At 47.6% G+C, this 26852-nt stretch overlaps 1 protein-coding gene across 1 annotated transcript in view; it reads right to left on the bottom strand.

Annotated features, from left to right (window-relative positions):
• The window catches only part of kif26ab (kinesin family member 26Ab), a 68819-nt gene that overhangs the window by 25374 nt on the left and 16593 nt on the right, over positions 1 to 26852 (bottom strand). Inside the window, exons 3-4 of the mRNA XM_008283490.1 lie at positions 14848 to 15321; positions 7992 to 8200 (exon numbers count right to left, since the gene is read on the bottom strand). Of these exons, the coding sequence (XP_008281712.1) occupies positions 7992 to 8200; positions 14848 to 15321 (683 nt within the window). The remainder of the gene's footprint in view (positions 1 to 7991; positions 8201 to 14847; positions 15322 to 26852) is intronic.

The following is a 26852-nucleotide window of genomic DNA, read 5'->3' as shown; positions in this document are numbered from 1 at the left end:
TTTCATCTATATTCTCGTCAATAGGCAACCCAGCAAAAACCAGAGAGGGGGGGGAGGCGTCCAAGTCAGGTAAAGTGAACCGCAACGTCGGGCGTGGGAGCAGTGGAAGAAGCAAATGTCTTCAGATAGAAGAAAGAAACAATTATTTGGATCAGATCGATAAACACTCGGCGGAGGAGAAGGATCTCACATCGAGGGAAATGTGCTCCGCTAAGACGTCAGCGACTACAGCCGCATTGTTCATCCTGTATCACACACTCGTAAAGTCAACCACACAGCTACACTCGTACGTATGGGGGGGGATAAAGGAATTCTTAGCACACACCACAGCTGGCTCTCATGTGCTGGGTCGTGAACCGATTACAGGCTGTAATCCTCTCCATTCAGGAAGATGCAGAAAGCAGCAACACGGAGGAGATAAACCCTTCTTGCAGCTTTTAATTTGATACAGCGGTTGTCTCGTACACAAACGGACGTGAAGACTCGGGGCGCGATATCCTGCACAACAACTCTTAATCATTACAACGCTGCACTCAGAAGTACATTGTGGTGCAAATACGATATGGAAGATGCACCAGACACGCTGCTCGGTTTCCCCCTGGGTCTTAATGTAGCTCATTATGCATTAATTGCACAAGTCTACAGTGAGGCTAAAAGGTTAATTTTGTACATTTGCACATGATAAACTGTCAACAATTAGTTTCAAGAGTCCCTATCTGAGCCATTTCCTCCCCTGTATAGATGCAGATTAAAATAAAGAAAACAGTGCAATCACTGTGAAGTGGTTCAGCTACTGGGGCCGCGGCTGAAGGGGGGTAAACATTAAACCACCTGTCCTGACAATAGCCTTATCCTCAGTGGTAATCTGAGGAAGCTGGGTCCTACCAATTGACATACAGAAGGACGCGGTCGCTGAATGCGTCTCAAAAAATAAAGCACTAGCGTTTGGGGAAATCACCCGACTACCAGTGATTAGGCAGCTTTTAGTTATTCATGTTGAAAGGAAGGACGTGGCGTGGCGGAGCATTGAGGAGCAGCGATGCCTGAGAAAGCCCCACCAGGAGCCATCTTTGTTTCTCCACATAACGGCTGCTCGTGGGAGCCCGCAAGGCCGCGAGTTCTATTCTACAACCCCACACAATAGGTCATAAAATTCCTCAGTGCATATTCCCCGCCACCAGCTCTTGCAGTTTTTTTTTTTTTTATTCCGCCGTGTCTCCAACTACAACGTCAAAGTGACTGCGGTTGTAATGACAAAGATAATAGACTCCATTTGCATGACACCTTTCACTGAGGGGCACTAAAGAGGTTTAGATGGCATCCCTCAGCCCCCACAGGCGTGATGCATAATATCCATTCAACAGGCTGCTGGTAAGAGAATTTCACAGAGTCTAGCGCGATAACTAAACGCTAATGTACTGATCATGGAGCCCTGTGGGCAGCTATCAGAGCCGCTATCGAGTTAAATGGGAAACGTGGGCAGGCAAACAGAGCCGGAAATGGATTGATGCTGAGGGCATGACCACTCCTGCCCACATGCGACTAATCGCATGAAATTTTTCCTTTTTTTTTTTACGGCTGCTACCACCTTCCTGAGTGACACAAGCGGCCCTGTGTTAAGCGACAATCCGAGAGGTCTGTGCTCTACGTTTATTCATTTCTCTCTGTGTGTGTGAAAGGAATCAGTCAGGAGTGATGGCGGTGCTCTCCCCTCTCCCCACAGGGCTTTAGTACACGTGGACCCGGGGTGAGCGCACAGGCTTGAGTCAGCACTTCAGCTCTTTGTTTGCCCTCCCTCCACCGCCCCTCTGTCGGCTATGCGAGTGGGCCAGACAGACTTCCTGACTCAGGGCTTTATTTGAGGGGGGGGAGAAAGGCATCAGGTTATCCCTCGAAGGCTGCGACAAACCCTCTGCTTTCCTTTTCTTTTCTCCCCCCTCCTATCACTGGAGCTGTTTGTCATTCATAATGACAGGCACAAGTGATGCTATGCTGCCCGTCACAACAGAGCCCGTCACCCTGGCGCTGCAGGGGGCACAGCACCATCACACCATGTTACGCCGGGGAAGATCCAGACCTACATGATTCTGTGTTGGTTGTGATTCCACACAGAATTCAAATCAGAATTTCTCGTGCATCCTGTGCGCTATATAAGAGTCACTCGAGGCTGAGTGTGTCTTCTACATGCCAGTGATTGATGCAGTGAAGATAAATCTGTATCTTTATACCAAAAAAAACAGTAAGAGAATCATGGAGGATTATGAGTCAGAGTGAAGCGGCGTTTTGCTGGGTGGATGAGAGGGAGCGTGAGGGTAGCGGGACGCATCTACATCCCCGAGGCTCCGAGACCGGGCTGGATCTCCATCAACACCTCAGCCTTGACGTAGCCTGACAGGCCTGGGGTTGATTCACACCTGGGCTTATCTACAGGCTCCAGCCCTTTCATGGCCTCAGCTGGTGCTGCCACTGAGTCTGCCGCTGCACAGAGGCAGCCATTAGTCCCATCAGCCTGATTATGGCAGGAAAATACCAGCTGGTGTTTTATCCAACAGTAAACAAAGACAAATACCACGGAGCAGCTCAACCATCCTGGCTACCACCCACTCGATACTTCTGATGAGCCACTCGCTGCCCAGGGCATGTGTTGCTCAGATTCAACAGATTGATATGAATCAATTCTCATTTGTCAGGCTCCAGAGGTAGAGACAATATTAACATTTCAGCTCCACTGTGGCCCGTTCCTCAAAAAAAAAATGGAGCCGGGATTTCTATAGGATGTTATGCACGCTATACATTCTGCTCACACTCTGGCTTTGCTGGAAGAATCCATCTCGCTGTGGCTTGACAACAAAACCATTAGCCTCTCACCTCCAGGGAGCAGATAGTCCAACTCCGACTGCACAAAACTGCACATTCCACAGAGCGGAAAAGAGAGAGTGCTACAGAAAGAAAGATAAATCGGGAGAGAGAGAGGAAATAGAGGAAAAACAGCGCCGCAGCCCACAAAGCAGAATCAAACACAGACACACATGCATTCGCTAACCACACACGCAAACACACACATGCATCACACATCCGAGTGAGCCGAGTAGTTGTCCGTGTGCAACATAACTTACTTGACTCCCATGGTAGAGAATCCAATATTGTTCTCCACAGGAACAGACCTCCTGCTCCCGATGCTCTCAGAAAGGAGCATCAGGACGAGCACGCCTTCAGAATGACAACATTTACAAACATCCTCCTGTCCTGCTCTGTGTCTTTATCCCCCTGTCATGTGGGCCAGATCCCCTGCGCCCGGCCGACCCCTCTGCTCCACGTAATCTATCCTGCCTCTTTGTCGGTGACAGAGATCCCTGCTGTCAATCCCAGCACAGCCAACCAAACGCAGCACTGTCCCGGTTTGTCCGCCTTGAGCCTCTCTGTGCGGATCACCCCTGCTGTTAGCACCCACAACAACTGCTCCCCCTCCTCCCTCCCCAGCAACATTGCATCTTTTACAAACAAACAGGATACACTGAGAGGCCAAGTTCCTTCATGCAAACTTCATAAACAATCACAACACACAGCTGAATGGACAATGGACGTCGGCAAGTCATCCAACATGTGTTATTCAGAGCAAGAACAAGCACTTGTGATCCTGCAGCGCTTCCACTTTGTAAAATGCAGGACTCATTATTGAAGAGATGCTTGTCCCTCCCTCTGGCTAAATTATAGTCCAGTGGAGATGAGAGGGCTATTTCAACTTCCTGATTTCCAATCTCCACTTTTGAAAGAAAAGAAAAAAAAAAAAATCAGTTACATTTTATTCCCACAAGCTAATGACTTGTTTCTATGGTTACTCCGAGCTGCCGGGGGGATGAAGGGCAGCGTGAGTGTTGCTGACACAAAGGCAGGGTCTTGTGTGTGTGCAGGAGAGCCGAGGCTAAATGGCCCTGCTGCCACAATTACAGGAGGATTCCTTCTGCACAATCACAGTCATTACGGCACAAACACTCACCTGGGCAGCAGCTGCGAGGCGGCGATAGATGACCGTAAAACCACTTCCTCCTGACACTCCTCCAGGGCCGCATTCCAGCAAACAGCTGTCCGCCCTGCCCCTGCAGCAGCCCGCCTGTGTGCCACCTTTAAAGTCTGCCGGGTCTCCAAGGTCTTCTATACCCCTCTATTCATTACCTCCCTATATGTTCAGAGTGAGTAAATCATCCATCTCCACGGGATAAGTGTGAGGTAGCAAAGTGACAAATGGACTTCTCCCCCCTTCACCAAACAAACACAAACAAGGGACCAACAACAAACCGTGGAATCCGTCTCATGCTGCTATGCAGAAATGAGCCCACTGATCCAAGTAGGCTGCAAACTGAGCAGTCGGCTCCTCTCAGCGGTGTGCGCTGAGAAATCCCATGTGCCCGGTGCGTAGTAAACACACCGTCGCAATCAGCAGGTGCTAATGGAACAGAAAGATGGGCAGAAGGATGCGCGAGGCGGCCGTTAGCCACAGCGTCTCGCTCCTGCTGCGAGCTCCGCCTGCTTTCATTACACAACGCCGTGTCAATACACTAATCATATGCTCTGTCACAAGGCAATCAGTGCTTAACGTGCTAGTCAGCTGAACACATGGCTCTAAATTCATTACCCTCCCTACCACCACCCCCGGTGACACACTGACGTACCCGAACACACACAATGATATTCACACACACACCATCCAGTCAAGAGTTTGACCCCTGACTCATCCCGTCTCCCTGCGACTGTATAGTCAGTCTAATTGCCAACTGATCATTACTGACCCTGAGGTCACGTCGGTTTCAGGCTACTTCCTGACATGACCAGAAACAGGAAGCAGGATAAAAGAGTGATTTTACAGCAGGAATTTCGTAGGTAAGAGAAGAGAAACTCCTGCACGCTGTCCTGTTCCTTGTAATAAACCTGACGTCAGACCTTCATCTGGTCAAACGGAGGGACAAAGAGGAAGTCAGACGCTAAAAATTCCGTTCTTGTACAACTTGAATGCATTCTTGCATTCCTGAAAGGCTTCCAGTTTGACAAAGCCAGAAAGTTTAAAGGAGGCATAAGTCAGCAACAAGACTTTGACAAAGAAGAACAAGTTCACATCCAATGTTTAGACCATTATTCTTAGACTTTAGTTTCAGTTTCACTTAGGAGCTTAGGTATCAAAATGACTTGGTTAGGTTTAGGAAAACAGCAAGGTTTGGGTTGAAGCAGCAACAAGTAAAGCAATAAAATAAATTCTCAAAGATATGCTGATTTGAAATCTATTTGGAATAAATCACAGACAAACATAATCCATCAGAAAACACGCTTCCCTCAAAACGAAACTGAAAATGCAGTTATGCTGTAACGAATTTTTCTGATCCATCAGGTGATCGCTGCCTCAGGCTGCACGCATTTAATTAAAAGACACATCCCATCATTAGACAACAATCTACCACAAACAGAAACTACTTCATGATGAACCCTTAAAGTAGAAATCTCACAAATAATTTGAATGATGCACGCTTTGTCTGATTAACGACATTTCAAAAAAATAGAAGCAGCACAAGATAATATTCATATAATATTCAGAACACGGAGATTAAAAACAGTTTTGAGTTTTACATTTGTCCACGCAGCCTGTTAGAGATCACATACATCCATGTAAACAAATGAGGAATTCCTAACTTAGTTCTTTACTACTAGCAAAATTAGTTCTGCTCATGAATTTATTAATTTGGTGCCAAGAGTCTGAGGCAAATGATTCAGTGGTTTGTTGCTCTGAGCATTAACTCACCAAATCTCATAGTTAAGTTTTTTTTTTCATTTTTGACATGACACTATGAGATTATTTCAAAAGAATGATTTATTTGAAGGCACAATTTAGTAATTCAGGGGCTCAGATAATAACTCTGAGGGGACACATTACTGATTCACACTCAGCAAGAGTCCAAACTGGAGCCCTGACCTGCTGGAAATCAGAGCAACACTTTTACTAAAGTTATTTTTCAACTCAGCAGACGTATTAACTGAAACAAATTAAATGCTTTTTTAACCAGCTGAACGGTTGACTTAGTTTTCCAATGAAAAATTAAACGTTGAATCACTTTTGTTCGTGGCGCTATTCTTTTCTCTCACCAGCTAGAGCAGCTAGACTCTAGTTAATTGCATTCTAATTAAAATTTCATCTCTGAGTGGAACGGTGTTAGTGAATGTCAGACAAGTGTCTGAGGAGCCTTCTGCACTCCAGTGGGGTAAAAACTGCTGTTTAGTTATTCTGCTCCCACATCCTGGGCTCTCAGGCTTACATGTGCATCCCACTAATTGTATCTTTGGAGAACAAAAAAAGAATACTAATCAGATATGAGTTTTCAATCAAGTTGAAAACATGAAGGACACTAATTTCATCTGTTGCTTTTTTTTTTTTTTTTTTTCCAAATGACGGACTACCAGAGCAAGAAAGAAAACATTGCTGATTGATTTTCAACTGTTTGGGACTTACATTTCAATCAGCACAGACATGAAGGAAGAACAACAATGCAGTGATGATGATGATGATGATGATGATGATATCCCTGTTGCAGGCAACAGCTGCAGACGGTCAGGAAGAGGGTGTGATTCAAATCAAGCACCGTGCATCTCCACCGCCCTTTTTTTTTTCTATGTGCAGAATGCGATGCAGTTTAAGGCCGGACCGTTATCATTGTGCTTCTCTGGGCCAAGTTAAACATCACATTCTTGGCAGCAAATTATCGTTGGGATAAAACGAAAGGTGGAACCCCGTCTGCTCCACCAGGACCTAGTCCAGGGGAAAAAACAAGTCCACCTTCCTCTTTTTTTTCCCTGAGCTTAGCCCACGCCGGGTGGCTGGACACGGCCACTCGTTTGGAGTTTAGTTCCAAAGAAAATATGACAACTAATAAATCAATGTAAGGAATTAACCCTGTCTAGCAAAGGCCACTCCTCGCTGCTGTTTAGATCTATGCTGCTCTTGTGACGGGAAGCGAGACGCTCAGGAAGTTGCATATTTAGCGGAGGATCTGGGACGTCCCCCTTGGTCAAAGGGAAGGCCTCATGGTCCCACTGATATACCCTGACCCTGTGAAAGCTGGCAAGACAAACTCCATTTGGGGTGCTTGAAGAAAAGCAAAGCTCCACACTGATCCCCCCCCATGGGCTTCCTGTCACACTCCACAAGTCCCTTCACTGGTTTCCTCTCCCTCCTGTGGTGCAGGGCTTCAATGGTCCTATGCATCATTCTTAGCCAGCTTCTCTTTCACCAACATTCATTACGCCGTAGCACTCTTTGGAGAGCAGAGGCAGGGAATGTATGCACTGACCAGCCTGCCAGGGAATCTATCACTGACAATATAGCACATTTCACCAGCCATCCACCCGCCTGGAGAGGGTGAAGTATTCTCCAGGGCAACAACACCGCAGCCAAGCGCTGCTGAGAAAGCCTGAGATACACAGGGACCAAATGGATTACAAAATAAAAGCCTCGCACTGTAGCTGCAGCTGCATCTGAAATGTAGCCGTGTGGGGCTGTTATAGGCTGACGAGGCAAAACAAAGGCAAAATAACTAAACATAAAATACCTCAGGACAATACTCGGCTTTAACCTAAGCCCCTTTCGTGAGACACTCCCTCTTCATATCAAATTATGTAATTCTATTATCCATTCATGGGCACTGGTGCCTGTCGCTAAAGGTTCATTTAGTTCCATGATGCGTATCCCAAGGCATGCCATAATTCAAGCATGGCAAGAACAACATCTTCACTGAATAGGTGTCCCACATGGAGGTTAACACCATGAACCGCAACCTTCAGCAGACATTTGAAGGCGAGTCTGTGCACATCTCCTCCTCAGCTTTCTCTCACACTTGAAGCCTGGATGGATGCAGGTGTGTACGCAAACACATTTCACACCACAACAGCTCGCTCTAATCTCCCTGCGTTCTGACGGGTTCAACAGCATCGTGGGGGGAGGAGGAGCTTACCTAATGAAGAAGGAGGCTGCTGCAGATGAGGAGGGAGAGGGGGAGGTGGATGCACCGGTGATGGGCAACGGGAGTCCCGCTTGGCTGGAGCTCCTCAGTCGGCTGGGCGTCAGGGTGCTGCTGCTGCTGCTGGAGGTGCTGGTCATGGTGGTAACGGGGGCCTCCAAGGCTGTGACATCCCTGCCTGCATCCCCCATCAAACCGTGGGCCTGTTGACACACAGATACAGAGATAAGACCACAACCACCACTTACAGGTTTCGCCGCTCCTGCCCAACTTTTCCTTCCACTCCATTTACTCCCCCCCTCTGCTCTGGTCTGCCACAGATGGACGGGCATCTGCTGCAGCCAGTACCGGTTAGTGGGAGTCAGCAGTATCCACGGCAGAGAGCTCCCCACAGAACGGCAAAGGATGCTGCACCATTCATTGATTCTGGCAACGCTCACGAGGTTGCTCTGGCTGTGGCCTACTGTAATTAAGTGATAACCCACGTTTAATTAGTAATTAAATCACTTGCGATTTACCTCACTCTGCTCCCGATTATATCTATACCTCCATGGCTAATTTGGCACTTTACTCATCAGGAATGAGGAAAGTGTTGCTGAATGAAATCCTGCAGCTTGAGTCAGACTGTGTGAGAGCGAGTTTCAAAAGAGAGCAAACAATCAATAATTATGTGGCAGGTGAGGTTTGTTCCATAGCGTAAATGTTTATGAGGTCGCAGAATTGTGTTCACACGGGCGCACCCATCTCTGGAAGCTGGGTAATTGAACAGGAGTGAACTGAGGTGAGCCGCATCTGTTTCAGCCCTTGGGCTCTGGGAGCTCATGGCAAAGCTGTGATTTACTAACACTAAAGACACAAAGCTATACGTGCTACAGCATCTGTACGCCTTTAAATTTTATACACATGTGCAGCAGCAAGGCGTTTAAGGACCATTACACCAGTTTAATAAGTCACACAGTAGGTTTAGGTCACAACAACCTTCTGGCGGGTTTGAAAGTCATGTTTTCTTTTTTTAAAAATCACCAAAATTACAACATTTATCAAAGCAGCAAACTGTAAATTCAGATTTTATTTTTCTAACAATCCTTGAGCTACTCATCCGTGACGTGCCGTTCCATCGGAAAACTTTAACAAATCTTGGCTCAAATTGTTAGATTTAATCAAAACCACTTCATCTCACATGTCTCATGAAAAACATGCCACAAATAAACCATTTGCTGTAACCTGATTTAGTACAAAACTAAAAAATTCCAGCTCTTCTGTAAAACAATGAAGCTAATAGTAACTGAGCGACAATCAACAGTCAAAAATTCTGGGATATTTCAGCTGAACTGCCGGCTGTGTTTACACGGACCAGATATGAGACGATTAGTAGTAAAATATCTATAGTATGTAGAGTTAACATTTTTTCTAGTATTGGTTACTATTCTGCGCACTTGGAAAAATGTTTTACCTGCTAATTCCAGAGTTTTTACATTTTTGTGAAACAAATAATCAATGAAATAATCTTTTTCTTATTTATGATTTATGGTATTATAATCTCTCTACTTCTAGTCAGGGTTGTGCTGTTTCTATCGAGGTTTACGTCTTTATATTGCAGTGAAAAATGAGCCTACAGTGAGTAAAAATGTAGCTGGAGCAAAAGAAACATCCAGGATCTGCTTGAGGTCAAGAGGATTAACCCTTAAAAACCCATTTCTGTGTATCAAAGTTACTTATTTTTAAAGATCTGGTTTGGATGTAACTCTGCACCACTGCTTCCATATGTGCACTTTCTCTCTTCAGTCACTGCAGCTCATGCACACTTGCTCGCCTATGACTCAAACACTGTGAAACTACTCTGCATGACACGATGGCAAGTTTTGATATTGGAGTCATTCAGCCACACGTGTTCAAGCTGGAAACCGATTCCGCAAAGAACGGTGAAACAGAAAAGTTGACAGGATTGGCTCCTTGAAATCCATGAAGTCTAAATCAGTATATTAATACCATTATAAGGGCATGGACATTACAACATATTTACCAAAGGGGATGTTTGAATAAGGTTTAAAGTAGATTTCTGAAAGCTTTTTGTTGATTCTGATTGTTGGGGGGACATAAATAAAGTGAAATCTGCATCTGTGAGTATGAATCTATAATCATATGCTTCCTCAATGCTGCCACTTTGATAAGAGTTGCACATTTACAAAAACCCTCATAATCATGTTTGTGATGATGAGTTTTGGTCAAATATGGAGGAAGGTCAAAGTGAAGAGTTTTAGCGTAGAGCTTAAGATGCAAAGCGTAGCCATAAAGCCTTCCAGCCCTCGATTTCCGTTTGCATTTGAAGCGAATACTGCTGCAGCATATTGAAGACGGAGCACAGAGAGGGTCAGCTGGAGCTCTGAAGCCTGCAGTGGTCCACTGATTGCTCCAACAGACGGAGTGCAGAGAGCTAATTATACAAGCCAAAAGCCAGCTCTGAGACGGCACTTCAGCCGGAGTCACCGTGCTGACGAGAGGTTAATCCCCACCGGAGCCTCCAGTTTATCCTGCGGGACAGTGATCAATAGCGACCGGGTCTGTGGAGGTTTTCTAGTGTCGGAAATTAAATAAATAAAGGGCAAAGTTTTCCTAAAAACATTTATAACGCTGACACATGAACATTGTGTAATCAGCAACGACCTTGAGTGGAACACGACGCGGCGCGGCGGCCTCAGCGCCGTTTGACAGGATATGTATTATAAACACAGTTCAGGCCCTCTGCATATTTACCACCTTGGTGTTTGCCCTAGATTCATGTTTGGCAACTAAAATAACATCCTTTACAATCTTTTTTATAAAGTGTGTGGCCTTCCACTATCTGCCATTTGTCAACACAGACTGACAGCTGCACTATTTATACGCCAAGGCTGACATGTGAGTGCTATACATCAGGACGTGAGGACATACTTACATTCTCACATTCACATGAGAGGCTTGGCTCTCTCGCTCTGCAGAGTCCTGCCACTGTTAGCTCTACATGCAGCGTTGCTATATTAAAGCGCGGCTGCATTATCTCTTCCCGCAAAAGCTCCACTGGCCGTTTGTCAAACAGCAGCCTGGCGGTGCGTGCTCTGCAGGAATTCCCACTTTCCCCATCTCTCCCTTTCAGCTTGTTATCAGAGTTAAGAATCGCAGCCTTGTTTTAAAAGATCTGGCTTTGCTCTCTTGAGACTTCATCATAGAGGTTAAGTCTGATAACGCGCTGCGGCGTGTGAAGTCATGACATGAGAAGGGGAAAAAAAAAAAACTGGCTGCAAACTGAAATGAGCCAAATACAGATCCCCACGCAGCCGCCGGAGCAGAAAGCCTCACACCATGCTGGTGTCGGTGACAGGTTAGGAACTCGGCGCATACCAGGGAAGTAGACCCATTACACTTTGGCACGAAAGACTAGAGCACTTCACACGCAGCCGTACAGGAAGCTGATGTGTATAGCTCATCAAATCCGCCGCTGATTGAGTCGGTTTAGTGCCGGTTTCAAAATCAAGTGGCAGCGAATTTAAGGAGCATGCAGGGACAGCTGGTCACAGGTGGGGCCGGGGTGTGGGCTTGAAATGGAAAAAACTATAGACTCACACATGTAGGTCCACACACACACACACACACACTTGAGCTCATCGCAGTGCCTATCAAAGAGTATTCCCCTCGGTATCAGGACTGGGGACTTAAGCTTCACAGCCAAGCTGCTCTCTGTAGCCTTGGACCTGGACTGGCCCTGATTCTGGCTGCAAAGTACAATCTATCCCCTGGTCAGGTAATTAGGCTGTGTCAGTGGAGCCATGTGTGCTCGGCCGTTTGGCACCAAAAGTCAGTAATGAGCTGGCCTTCCACCCTTTAACCCCCAGCCCTCCCTGATCTCTTTGCCTTGGTTTTCCACTGGAAAGAAAAAGCAGAGGAGGGAGGAGAGGGGGAGGAGGGGGTGAAAGAGACCAAACAAGAGAGATTTGAACATAATGGAAAAAGTGAAGAATCAAAAGAGTGAAAGGGGTTTGGGAGAGTGCTTCCTATGAGGTCTGCAGTGAGCAGGCTATAAGGCCAGCATCTTATCAGAAGACCATCTTCCCCCCGCAAGACAACCAGGACTCCCCTGCGACCTCTGATCCCGGCAGTCAACAGACGATTACTGCTGAGGTGAAATAGGCCTTGTGTTAATCTGGCTGTCGTGCTTGGTTGGCCCCTGTAACCAACAGAAACCAGCTGAGGGGAGAATCGACCTCTAACAATACGGGACTCCGAGCACGTGAGAGAAAAGGCCAAACATGAAACACCTTCACAGTGTCTTTAAGTAAACAACACAATTCAATGGCGCAAATTTCTCAATTGTTTTCCAATTTGGCAAGAGGCTTAATTTTCCTTCCCTTTCCTTCCTGTATCGTTTTCTTCTCTCCTCGTCGTCGTCGTCGCTCTCTGTGGCACGTTGCCACGGGAGCCCAGCTGCAGCGAAGCAGCAGCAGCCAAGATCATCTGCTGGGCTTCAAATTGGTGGCGGTGGAGCAGGCCGAGGCAACCGGCGGGCCAATAACGGAAACCCTCGTGAGTCAAGAACACTTGGTCTTTGTAGATTAGCGCACATGTGGTTGTGGATTTAATGTAGCGAAGGGTGAGTCGCAAATTCGGGTCAATCGTGTTCTTGTTTTGAATGGAAGCATAGCGCTGCTTGTAATGTGATTTTCTGGACTGGCTTGACTGCTTGAAGCTCTTCAAGCCTGTAAAACCGGGACTAACCTGGGATATTGTGAATTCGGGGCATGTCAGCTTTGGTTTTGCACCAGGTTCTGGTCCTGCAGCGGGCGGTCTCACTAAAGTCTGAGTGCCGTTTGCCCAATTCAAGGCAGCTTCACTCACAAGAACCAGTGTCAGCCAATTATAAAGATGGAGCCAGATAGTTTCAATTCAGCAAACAACCGCAAACATTATAATTCCAGATGTTAACCAGAGCCTTTTCCCAAATGGGAGCGTCAAGGTGCTCTGTAATGGGCTGTGTGTGGGAGCGCCCCAGGGCTGCCTGGTCGACACACACTCAAGAATTTCTGTGCAACACACACTCAGTCCATCTCTGCTTCTTTCTCTGAACAACACCGCACACTTTCCCCCACACAGAAACCGAGAGGGGATCATGAATTAAAGCTCGTGCCTTTGGGCGCTGTGTAACTTCCAATCCTCAAGAGCGTGTGTGGGTTTTGTCATTCTGAAGGATTCGGGTTTAATGAAAGAAACAAGCTTGAGAAAATAACACTCTTTTCTGCTGTGTTGGTAACTTAACATCCTGAAGGGACATTTCTCTCTGTCCGACGAGCGCCCCGGCCTCGGCTGCAGGCTCCGAGCAACTCATCCCGGCTCCGAGGGCCGCTAATTGCTTTTAGACACATAGATGGAGAACACAAGTCAGCCTCTCCCTTCTGTGCCAGGCCGTTTGATTTGCCCTAGATTGCATACATGCAGTTAAAAGCTTCTGATAGCCTCCCATAAACTATCTCTACAGGCACTTGTTGACGTTAAAGGGAGGAGTGAAAAGCTGTCTTCAATTTTTCAAGCAGAACGAAGGAGTAACACTGCCAGGACCTGTAGCACGCTGCAGTAACTAACGCGGCTACAACAGAAAACGGCAGCGTGTGCAGCTTATGGATCTGATGGGAAATATTAAAGTGCACAGGCTAGATGATGTTGCTGTTTGGTTTGTACACGGAGCCCGTCTGGTGCAGAATGTCACAGAGGTTTGTCACTCATGTCTGAGAGCAGATGTCCCCGTCGCTGCAGGAGGAGGCTCATCAGTAAAAAGAGACACCTTCATATCAGAAGCCAGAAATACACTCGGAGATGCGACACGTCGCTGTCAAGAGTCAGAACGTTTACTGTTAAGAAAAGGAGGCGAGCAATATGTTTTTTTCAGCGGCGATGCCAACAAACTTGTTTCTAGAAGCAAAATATACATGCAGTAAAAATGAAACTCCACAGCAACGCTCTGTTCAAATGCTGTTTTTTGCATATGTTTAATTAAAAAGGAACGCTTCAACATTTATCCCTCAGTGTGGACGGACTATTAATTGTGATAACCAAGCAGATATCGCTGTGGGCGGGGCTTAAAACCTAAAACACAAATAGAGAAGAGCGGCGAATTGGTTCCAAAAAAGCAATACCAATAATTTAAAAATCTCCTAAGCCAACTCGACCAAACTGTTTAAAGAATGAATCACCTAATGTCATACAGCAGCTCTCGTGACACTCAGGGCAAAATTCAGGACCTTTCCAAATCCCTCACGCATCCAACGAGGCACAGACTAACGGCCTGAGCCAGCGTTAGAGACGAGTTATATGGTGAAGCTGAGGGGTGGTCATTTGAAATGCCCTTGAGGAGGAGGTCAGCAGATTAGTGTTGAGATGACCTCCGACCTCACTCGGGCTCCTTGACTACTGAGGAATGAGAGGTCAGCACTCCTGCAGAGCTCCGACTCACAAATCCTCTCCGGGGCTTCATCTCGTCTAAAGGTCCGAACCGGAACATTTATATTAACAAGAGTTGACCTGATGAGCACGAATATACAGTGTTGATAAACTGAAGAGAAAAAAACACTTAATTCAAGTATTTTACAGTTAATTTAGGATTTTTTAGAGTGATTAGAATATGCATTATTATAAATCGCCATAAAGAGGCTCCTTCGTTTCTAATTTCTATGCATGTGATGAAAACCTCAGAAGAGCATTTCAGAAGTCAGACTTTTACATCACCAATCCTACCTCTGTGGAAATCACTCCACTATCTGCAGGTTTCACTCCAAAACAAAGCTGCACCTTGATGCGTGAAATAAATGTGAAAATGGACACGTACCGGTTTGGGCTGAGGGAGGAAGTTGTTGACCCTGGAGATGCTCCACATGCCCTCGAGGTACTGCTGCGCCTGGATGGTGACGGTGCTCAGGGACCCGGTGAGCTGCCCTCCCGCCACTGTCACCTGGACGCTGGTCTTGGGCCCTGAGGAGGCAGAGGGGCTCTGGTTCGACCAGCCCGGCACCCGGTGGCGCTCCCCCAAGGGCAGCACAGAGCGGGCGGCGGGCTGGCTCTTGGACAGCTGTTTGGCATGGACGCTGGAGGACGACACGGTGAATCTGGAAGGCTGCGGTATGAAGGACGTGGTGGGCAAAGCCGCCATGTCGGAGCTGAAGGTGACGACGGGAGCGTGGAGCGTCTGCAAGGCCTCCTGCCTCAGCTGGTGGAGAGGCGTGGAGCAGACCTGACAGCAGCCGGGTTCATGGTTGCCAGGCGTTTGAAGCTGCTCGAACAGGAAGGTTGCATATCCGGGGTCCTGCAGAGAAGAAGGTAGGTGTTTTAACTCACATGCACACTACTTCAAGTTTTGCAAGGAACACCTGAGCCTGTTGTTTTCCTGTGTGCACATTTTCCAGGCGTGTCAGAGGTCAGTTAGCAGTGTGGTCTCTAACCGCCCCCCTGAGACCTCACCCTCCGCTTTAACCACTTTCTCTTTATCGGGCTGTTTGTTTGAGATGCAACTTAAGACCACTGATCGGGTTCACCGGGCGTGCGCTCATTTCACAGCGTCTGATCGGGATCTGAGACCAAAGGAGCCAAACGAGGGGAGACGTCTCAGAAATAAAGCTCGTAGGGATTAGCAGATGATCCCGCAGAGACATTCCTCATCAAAAAAAAAAACAGCAAGTGAAATGCAGCTTTATTTATTTTGCGAAACTTTAGAAAGAACGAAGGAGGGTCAAGCAGCTCATTACTGCTTTTTAAAGACGGTGTCCAGTAGAGTTTTGTCCTTTCGCTTCGTCTGTAAGAAGGCTCCCTGGGGTTGTCCATCTCTGCTTGGGAGGAACGACAAAAGAAAAACAACAGCTGAGGGGACTGCAGCATCCGCGGCTATAAAATTTACATACGATAAGTGTCCCGCTGTGAAAACATATGATAAGCCACCAAATGTGAAAATAACTAACTCCTCCAGGAAGCCGGAGGCACACAGAGCGCCGCGCTAGAATATAACTTTCTGTCTGCTTTAGGAAAAAACAAACACACACACACGGAGATACAAGATGGTCTCTTAAGAGGCATAAAGGGGCACTGTAGGCTTCTGCCCAGCGGAGTCGTGGACTAAGACAGGAGCTCACAGGCCGTACATAAATGTTTATGAGACCTTTGCTCCGTGGAACCTCCGAGGTGATCAGGAGGAGTGAAGCAGCGGGGAAACAACAATCCAGCCGCTCTAATGCAGTGCCACTTAATACAGCTAACCCGACAGGCCCGGAGACCAGAGAGGCCGGCCCGGGGACTCTAAATCTCCTCCGTATGAAAGCAGCTCAATACGCGGACTTTTAGATTACCTTTCTCTGCCAACACAGCCTTAATAGCACGAACACGGCAGCCTTACATTTCAGCCATGCATTTCCCCTTAATCTCAAAAACAGAAAGCGATATTATTAATGCTAACGGATAAGCACAATCTCCATGTCGTCGCTTTACCGAGAGGACAATCGTGCGTGTCTGGTCCGATGTTAGCTGAGTGGTTCTGGTTAACGATTTACTAAAGTGGCTACTTGCTTTACACATGGCCAGTCATGGGCAGCACAACTGATGTAGGAAACCCCATAAATCTTCCCTGCGATTGAGAATCCCGACGGGCTTTCTAATGGTTGATAAAATATGTTAAGTGAATGTTGATGCTACAGTACATCCAAGCGAGGATTTAAAATGTAAGAAGCTTACAGCAGAAATATGCCGAAGCTTTTAGAAATGATATCTTATGCTGCTTGATCCTGACACGTGAACCGTCTCTCCCGCTGCGCTCAGACGGGATATTTTACGACAGGACGCGGAAATAAGATGAAACGGTCTATGACAAATTGGAGTGAAATGCGAAACAGGAGCCGCGGCTGTTTTTCGCAGTCTAGCCCGGCTTCACGTAAACGCCTTCCTAGACAGGAAATTGAAGCAAAGTCATAACCAGGCGACTCCACCTCTTCACCCTTTACCCTCGGACCACTCCTTACCCACCTCGGGGCACTGGAAGATAGAAGAAATCAATTCCCTTCTCTCTGGCTCGCTCTCTCCATGCATTGTTAGGTGCTGATTTAGGGGAGCTAATAAAAGGACACACAAAGCTGAGCCCATCTGCTATTCAGTTAGGATTCTGGAGGTTAGAGAGCGGGCTTCTCCTGTAAAGCTGTCTGTAAGCTTTTATGCCCGGTGGAGTGAATGAAGGGTCAGGGCCACGGGGCTTAAGAGGATGATGGCACCGATGATGAGGATGGTGATGATGCTGGGGAAGGGAACGATACGGGTGCGATGAAATTGAAGGCCGCGGAGTCCATATTTATATAAGAGGCATCAAGATTGCGACATAACTCACAGGTTCGGATATAAAAACATCTCGAGTAAACACAATAAAGCCGGCGGAAAAGTCCCGGCATAGTTGCAACCTTAAACAGCTTACCTCCGCGTTGGCGCTACATGCTAACTGCTTGAGAGCTTGTGGATGAGCATAAAGTGGAAAACATGAACCGCGAGATGCATGAGTGCACCCGTCCCCGCAGCCATGTTGTTTCTTTTATTATCCATTTGATCTATTACTGACAGGTGCAAGTGGGTGTGAAGAGTAGCACTGTTTCAGAGAAGTATGCAATGCACGGCATCAACACAATCCCAACGTTCAAAGCGTTTCCCGTTGGCGGGGAGGCGTGGAGCTACTTCAGGGCTCTGGCTCCTCGGCCATTGTTCAAGTGGGAGATGGTTCTGGTTTCAACCCGAGGTTCATCCGTGGAGAGAATTAAAGTGAGGATGAGAGAGGTGGGAGGAGGAGGAGGAGGTAGGCCGGGGTTGTGGCCCTTTTTGCCTGGAGGCTTGTGGGTGGTTGTGTTGGTTTACTGCCTGTCAGCGCTGATCTTTATTAAACTCTGGGGACAAATGTAGTCAGATGCTATGGCCTTATTATGGAAAAGAGGATCCCACTGGAGAGAGGAAGCCCTGCCTGTGGAATGAACCCCTTCACGGCCGTTACAGACCCAAGTTCTGTCTTTGTCCTTCGCAGTTGGTGTGATGAAAACCGGGACAGCGGGAGCGAGAGCTGCCCAGCTGACGGTCTCAGTGGGTTGACGGGGAGTGTCATCGCAGACAGACCATGCCCAGAGGCTGATGGAAACAAACCCACCCCTAACTACCACCACCACTGAGGGGATGGGAAGAAAGATGTGCATGATTTCTCTGCTGTGCTTCCTCGGGCTGCAAACAGAACCGAGCGGTCACACATGAAATCTTTATTTTTTTTCTTTAAATCACACCTCGTTTACCTCGTCTCCTTTGTACACCTTCTCTCTAACCAGACAAAGCAAAACTACCACCTAACTGCCCGGTGTCTGATGTTCCAGTGATGTGGAGAGCCGGGCCAGATACAGCAAAGCCGACTGAAATCAAGGGAAGGTCACAGCGATTTGAAATGCATGAGGGCCCCCCTCACTAGCCGAGACACTTTTAGGCACGCTCCATTGAAAGTAAAATACTCTGGGAAACCATATTTTCTATTCCAGTTGAGCCCAGCAGATATTTCCCAGCCATAAAAGCTCCCTACATCCCTCAGCAGCAGTGGCAGGAGAAAGAAATGGAGCAAAATTGTGTCAACATGCATCCATGATGAGGGAAAATAAAGTGAAAAGTTTTGACATATCGTCGTCAGCAGCTTGTCGGCTCGCATCTGAACTGTTGTGGAGTTACCGTCGCTCCGTTTGTGATTTACTTTCATCTTTCATAACGTCGGTCACAGTGCAATTTGTCTGGGATCAGCGGTGGGCTGGCGTTAAGGCATCCGCTATTCATCATGTGTTCATTAAACTGAAACGCGACCCAGGTTGATTCCTGAAAGTTGACTAATGTGCTCAAGCCTTTCTTGATTTCCTTCCTTCCTTCCTTCCTTCCCCTTTCAGGTTTCTATTTTATTATTCTACCTGCATGGAAACATTCCTCACAGCGACACACCACGCTGCTTTATATCTGTCCTCTCACCGGCACCGGGCCTGTTTACAGATCACAATTCTTAAGCACTTCCTACCGACTGCGTTTCTTGTAAAAAATCAAGACCACACAGCAGCTGCCAAACCCTAATGCCCTTTCAACTCCTGACTCTGCCTTCCTCTGCTTCCCAGCGAGGATGTGGCAGAGCCATCTCTGTTTACATGGCCTGAGACAGTGTTGACCCGAACCACACACCGCCTCCATAAGTCTCACAGAGATTGGCCCCCAATAAACCGCAGGAGCCCGGTTCAGATCTCAGGGTGAGCACGAGAGCCTCCAGCGGGCCTGCTTTCCCACAGGTAGCCTGGTTCGCTCTGACAGCCGAGTCGGAGAAAAACGAGCACAGCTGCTGGCCTTGCCCCGAGTGAGCACGGGGCATTAAGGCAGATTACATTCCCAGGATAAAAGCAACACATCCAGCGGTGTAATCCCTCTCTGCCCCCTGCTCTTTCTCAACTATCCCACCACCTTCACTCCTCTTGACCTGCTTCTCCAAACCGGGCCGACTCTGCTCAGATCGCCCGAAGGAGCAGAGAGGCTGGAAGGTCTGTGACTGATTAGATATCAGGTAGGGCTTTTAGTGCCGCAGCAGATCTGGGATACAGACCATTAAATTTAACCACTGCCTGCTCGGAGGCAGAGAAGACAATGACTCAGGATGTCACACTAGCCAGCTACTTAACTCTGTGGGAACGCCTTTGGTAGAACACAAAATGGGACGGTTCAACAAATCACATCAAACAGATGTTTGTCGCTGTCTGCTGACTTGACAGGATTAAACAAACCTGTAATAAGACTTTCCCCAAACAAGGCAGCGGTATCTCCAGCAACACAAGTACACTGTCATTACCTGGCTGATAATACTCCCTCAGACAAAAAGCACACACAGAGCAGCGACGGATTTGCTCATCCTCTGTGAAAAAAAACTTCATTTTTCTGTCATTCTTTGCAGGTTTTTCTTTTTTCTATTGGAGCACAATAAGATTCCATCAAATAATGACGAAACATCTCGACTGCATCTCCTGCATTTCTAATGCGGAGCTCGGCTTTTGTCTAAGTGTGGCTACATTTAGACTCTTATCCCATTATCTGAGCTTAAGCTTTTGTGAGAGATACGGTTGCAAAAATCGATTCTGCTGCTGCCGTTTAGAGGCTGTCGTCTCGCTGCACTCACTCCGACTCTCCTGTGAGTTCCAAGTGTTTTAAACTGAGAAACTTCTGTAAATTGCAAGAGGACACCAAAAAAAAGATTTGCAGAAATGTTGAAGACGACGACTTTACATCACCTTACAATTAACAAACTTACTTGGATCAAACCGGTTACCTTGTCTGGAGGATTCTTGCCTTAACCGAGCAGCCAGAACTCCCAGCGTCAAGCATCTGTTCAAGAGGAGCTCACCGAGACTGATGTCAATCTGTCTGCCCTGTGTGACTTAGTCTTTTCCTCCCTTTAAACGCTCGGCGAACCGCTGACGGAAAATGCAAATAGGCTTTAGCCCTCAAGTGACACTTTCGACACACGATAGCACCACCTGTCCGCTATATCACAGCGACACATCCTTTGATGAAGGATTACAGGGTGGAGAGAATCTGCCACTCACGAGATTTTCTACAAAACACATTTGTGACCTTTTACCGGATATCTTGACGGTGAGACGTGCCGCTTTGTTTTCTGGACGCCTCGCATTGTCATACAGCTCGATGTACAGTAAAGTGCAGCTTCTCCTGTCGCCCATAACAACAGACGTCACTGTCTGTCAAAAATAAAAAAAGGCCGTCGATTGCTGTCGACCCTCGGGTTAAACATAGGCGGAATCAGCTGTAATCTCTCCCGAGTGTTTACCAATCCACCCCGCAACCATTAATGACCTCCTATAATGACGTGTCACTGCTCCATATGGTCGGCTCATTCGTCAGCTCCCTCTTACTGACAGCAAAATGAGATAGATGTTTTTTCTAAAAGTGTAATTGCATAAAAGGTTCAGTAAACCACCTAAGAAGCCAAAATAGATGAAAAATGTGTGTATGTTTGTTGCCCCTTGCGTGGCTTTGCACCACACCCATCCATCACTCCAGCCTTTCGCCACTTGGCCAGTTAATTACCTTTTCCTGTTCACTCACGCACAAAAAGAAAACAAGCCCCTTTCAGACTGTTTGGACAGACTTCATTCTCCCTCTCCCCCCTCCTTTGTAACATCTCTCTTCCCCCCCTCGGTGGACGCGAGGCAGCCTTCACCGTCTTCAGATCAGTCAGGCTTTCATCAGGCCGAGGTCAGAGTCTTTGGAGATTCACCAACACGTGCTAGAAAGATGTCTTTCTTACACATCTGCTGGTGAACGATCGTTCTTCAAGTCATAAGAAATTGATCTGAGAGAAAAATAACTCTGACCAGACAGAACCTGAACTTACCCCGGCAAAGTTTTCTCATTTATAAAAAAAGAGTAACGCTCAAACTGCCTCCATAAACTAGACGGATGATTTTTTTTTCCTCCTCTTCAAACATTTTCCACTTCCCTGCCCATCGCTGGCAGTATAGCCGAGCTGCTTGCTATGCTGTCCTCACCAGAGACGCAGAGGATTGTGTTGTGTATGTACACTTGCACCGACGATTGTGCACTTCTAATTAAAATGGCTGATTTTTGGCTCACAGACCCTCTCGGGGTAGTTTCTCTCTCCCCCCCTCCAACCAGGCTCGCCTGTGGAAACCAAACCAAAATGAGCACATAATGAAAAATTCAACAGGCAAGCTGGAGAGGCAGGAGCCAGGTGTTGCTGTAAACTGCAGGTGAAAGCAAGGACAGAAGGGGAGGAAGGAAAAAAAAAGAAGCAAGGTGGGGGTGAGTGGAGAGAGGTTGGAGGGGGGTTAAAAATCGTCTGGCACATTCGGAGAGGTGGCGGAAAGAGGAGGATAATATTTTTTCTTTCTTAAAAAAACACAATGCATTTAAAAGCTAAAACAGAGCATTTGAGGCCTCGTTTTTCCTTTGGCGGTGTTGAAAAAGCGATCCAGGCTACCCACTGGAGCTCGTCGAGAGATCTATTTTAGTCCCGAGTACCCACTCCAGAACTCTCAGCACAGCGCTCGTGATCCTGATACAATAGTTCTTTGCGGCAGTCCAAACCGCTGCTTCACTTTGTGTTTTTCAGTCCGTGTGCGGTGATGACAGCCACCTGCTCCTCCTCCGTCTGAGCTGTCACGCCGAGAGAGCTGCAGTTTGTTCTCCGAGCGTTCCCGTTTTCCCCGCAGTTTACTTTAGAGCAGAGACAAAAAAAACAAACTCCTGCTAAAAGCTTGTGGCATCTCCATCGCGAGACTCCACCGAGCCGCGTGGAGGGCGACGACGGCGGCGGCGAACAGTGCGTGTGAGTGGTTAATTATCAAAGAAAAAATGCAAAGGGGGTTACTCATGCTCAAACAGAAGTAATTGCATACAGTACTTCATCAACATCCTCCAGATCCCACGATGGGGGGAAAAAAACTACACAACAACATGATTAGAATTAATCATTTTCAGATCAACATTTAAACACGCCGAGGAAGGACACATACACACATATGGCGTTACACAAAGATCCCCGAGGCCCATATGCACCAAATCCTCGTGTACACACTCCTAGTCGTGAAAGTAAAGCGACACGACGGCGGCGACAAGGTGAAATGTTGAGTATTCCACAACTAGTATTCTGTCCACTTCCCCTTTTTGGAATGAAAGGTGCAGTAATTATGCTGGCAGGCTGCCACACCGATAAATATTCAAGTTTTCTGTCGCTGAGTGTTTCCGAGTCTCCCTCCCACTCCCTCTCCCCTCACGGATAGACTCTAGATCCGGCATAATGAGGCTCAGTAAGTGGTTATTGTCGAGCTCGGCATGTTTTTTTTTATTTGGCAGATATCTCAATTTTCACTTATCGACCCGTGTGCCAGCGCGGATGATGTGTGAGCAACAGGCTAACCGATTTAGCAAAGGTGTTGTGGGGAGGAGCGCGGAGCGAGCCGGAGGTTGGACCCACGTCTGGGCTCCTTTATGTGCGTTCGAACGCTGAAGCCAAGGTGAGCGTCCCATCCGCTCTCAGCCTGCAGAGCGTTATCTCAGAGAGTGACACGCTTTGTGTCGCACAAAGCTGCTGCGTGTCGGCAGAACAATGGAGCGGCGGAGTTGCGAGAGGCGGAATCAGTCTGGTGCAACAGAACAGTGTAGGTATGGAGGAGAGAGGAGGAGGAGGGGGGATACTAATTTATCATGAAAGATGTCATTACCATGCCAATGACTTCTCAGAGAACACAATTATTACTAATAATAGAAATTTAAACATCAGCCCTGGGCTTTCAGCCAGGAAATGGGAAACTGTTGTCTGTTTATGGCAACTAGAGGTTTTCTGGTGATATAGAAAAACACAGTTAGATAAGCGCTAACCAGTGTCTGTTTTTGTGGGGTTTTTTTTCCTCCTTCTTGCTAATTGAGATGTCTAGACACATTCAGTTGAATCTGAGCGAGATAAGGAAGTGGGCTGAACTATCTCGGTGGAGAACAGCGCACGCTAATCCACTTATTGAGTCTGAAGGATTTTCATTCACCATCCTGGAAAAATGCTTAGCTTATCAAAATTTTTTCACATTGCACATTTGCCACTTTGTCTTTCCGGAACAATAGCGTCCTGCTTGTGGCCGACAACACAAAGCTGCTCCAACACTTTCACTTAGCATTCAAATGAGCTGCGGAGGGCTTAAAGGCAGTTTTTTATATATTTATTTGGCTTTTTTTTTTAACTTTTCTATTTTATTAATGTGAAAAACACACTTTAACAACACGTCTGGCTGCGTTCGGTAATATTCTAAGTCGCATTAAAGATACATGAAACGCATTCCTGTTACAGAACATATCCTGCACGACTAAGAGCTCGAACAAAACACCGTCTAAGAATGTGAGAGACTTTCAATCCTTTTCTCTGCACAGCCAATCACACGGCGGGAAACGAGTTACAAAACCGTCTCCATTCTCATGTCAGGGATGCCAACGTAGGCGGACAAGGACATCGCTGCTGTCACTCCACGCGGCGAAATGAACGGATAGCCTTTGAGTTGTTGGCAGCTTCCTTGAATTCGGAGTTCTCGTCTCGGAATTGTGCTCTTCGCGTTCTTTCGGGGCTTTTCTGTCACAACACTCGCGGATCTCGGTGAGAGCTGAGGAATTGGGCTTGATGGAGAAACGCACACATATCCTGAGAGAAACAGAAGGAAAGCGGCGCAGGATTTCATGTTTCGGAGCTCCGAGGCGAAGACGTCAAACAAAAGTGAAAATAGAGAGATTGAGTTTGCGATGAGATGGGCTCAAGGGCACGATGGCATTCATCTGAGCCTGTCTGTCTCCATGAGCCCTGAGTGATGCGCTTTGACTGTATTTAAGAGTCGAGGAGCGAAACACATTAGTCATTCAAGGAGGAGCTGCACGGGCTGAAGCAGACGGATTCAGACTAATGGGTCTTTGGGATCTATCATTAAGATCAGGCGGTGAATTTTTATGCGTGACTCCAATTGCTTTTTTTTGGACTTCAGAGCTATTACATCATGTAAGGCTGAATCACATGAGACATCAGGGCCTTCTTGAGCTGCAAACACACACACACACACACACACACACACAGAGTCGTATGTAAAGTGGGTGTGGAGATGCAGAAGCATGCCCGGTCCACGCTCTGGGTTTGATTGCGAGGCTGAGGGGGTCAAAGGGGAACTAATTGCGTGAGTCACGGAGGTCAGCATCGGTGTGGCCTTCTGCCAGAGCGCTGGAGCACCACCTTAAGGTCTGTCAAGAAAGACAAATGAACTCCGACCTCCCTGCTGATGACATCGACCTCAGTCAGCGAGCGCACGCCACGTCTTAATCTGGGTCACGGAGGAAGGAGCAGACGGCTCCCGCCCGTCCAGATGCTACGTGCCGGAGAAGCTATTGCAGATGTTTACCTGTCTGCTCTCACGTGCCAGTTGCTCATCAAACCTCAGCTTCGGCGAGGTCACGCTCGGCTTCTGAGGCGCTTTTACTGCTTCTCGTGTAGCACAAATAATAGCTGTGGTCACTCGGGCCTCAACGTCGGCACGAATTGCTGGGCAAACAAAAAAAAACACAGAGAGCTTGGTGCAATCTGGCCAGTGGAACAATAGCATTCTTGTCCAAGAAGCACTTTCGTTTTTTTCTTTCTTTTTCTTTTCTGAGACCCCATAAAGAGCTAAACTTAGCTCTGCCTTCAAACTCTTGGAATTCCACAAGAGCAACTCTCAGTTTTACAAAGCGACTCAGAACAGGAGGTGCTTATCATTTCTCAGCAGTCAATAATTAGCCGACTCCCTAATCAGCTGTTTGTGCGGTGCGCCTGTCCGTGCCTTCTCATTTAGCCGCATCGCCGCAGACGCTGGAGCTCTTACCTGCCGTGCCATCAGCAATAATCCCCCCCCGCATGAACCACAGTGACTCTAGTGTCTGGAATGCACTCACATGAGCATTTAGTAGGTCTACTGTGTATGTGTGTGTGTGTGTGTGTGTGCCATCCTATTGTAAAGACAAATACACGTGATGGATGGACAAAATCGCTCGACAACTCCAGCCTGACGGAAAAAGGTATTGTGATTGAGGTCCAGGGATCACCCAAAGAAAAGGAGTGTCTCGCTTTCATGATTAACAAAATGTCAAAAAGGATTTCCCTTCCTAAACAGTGCCCACAATCATGCGAGGCTGCCAGCCAGACCAGATGGGACGTCTCCCTCTCTCTCCTCTGCTGCTCTGTTTTGGAGGCAAAACTGACCCAGACCTGTGTCAACAGCTGGGAAAAGCATCCCTCGCTGTGCTTTGTGAAAGTGATAAAAATAACGCCATGAAGTATCCCACTGTGGGTTACGCCCAGAACGGGTCTGTTTTTCCTGGCCGGGAGGGTCGCTGTCAGCCAGGAGTGGACCTCCAGCCAACACACATCAAGGCAGCACTTTCCTAGCCTCCATTTTCGCCCCTGACTTTTCCTGTTTTGACAGGAAACAGGAGATGATAACATAGTCGCACAAACAAGGAGAGATTGCCTCCGACCTGCTGCCGCACTGTCCTGTGTGGCAGCCGACGTCTGTTTTCTTTACAGGGCCTCGTGTCCAAACGTAGAAAAAAATAACACCGCTTTCAGTCTAGTACAAACACGGACAGCAGGCCAGCGTGACGCACGAGCGCGCACGCCGACGCACAAATCACACACACACACCTGTCTTCATGACAAGCTTGAATAACCTTTCCAGAGCCTGGCACAGTCTTCTCTGTGGGTCGAGCGCTTCCTCACAGGCTCCCAGCAGCGTGCCAGCGCAGCGCCGCACAAAGCAACGCAATAAAACAGACCACCAAAGTCACGGACACAAGGCTGAAAGAGGGAAGATGAAAGCCGGGGCCGGTCGCCACGGGGAACCAAACGTACACCGAGGAGGTGAGCAGAGGAGCAATGTCAATATCTGGCAGGCAGAGGAAGGCCGGGATGGGGAGTGGCGCTGGCGTCCGGAGAGGAGCTTTGAAAGCGGAGGGAGGTGTGGATGGTTAGCGTCTCTTGTCCAAGGCTCTTTTTTGGAATGCGTGCCTTTTATGTTGTCAGGAAGCACACCGCGGTGAGACACAACAAGCGGAGTGACGGGGCCATTAGAGGAGGCTTTGTTGGTGGTGAGAGAAGCTCAAAGGAACGGGACACTTTGATTGCCCTTTCTGATCCCCCACTAGCCTTTGTTTATGAGCTAATTAAGCATTGTTCAGAGGCTTCAGGAGCCTCGAGCCCTCCGTCCCTATAGCACCGCCATG

The sequence above is a fragment of the Stegastes partitus genome, unplaced genomic scaffold, assembly GCF_000690725.1.
Source record: "Stegastes partitus isolate 25-593 unplaced genomic scaffold, Stegastes_partitus-1.0.2 Scaffold8, whole genome shotgun sequence".
Taxonomy (NCBI): Eukaryota; Metazoa; Chordata; class Actinopteri; family Pomacentridae; genus Stegastes; species Stegastes partitus.
Note: the sequence above shows the minus strand (reverse complement) of the source record. Positions and strands in the feature narration are given on the sequence as shown.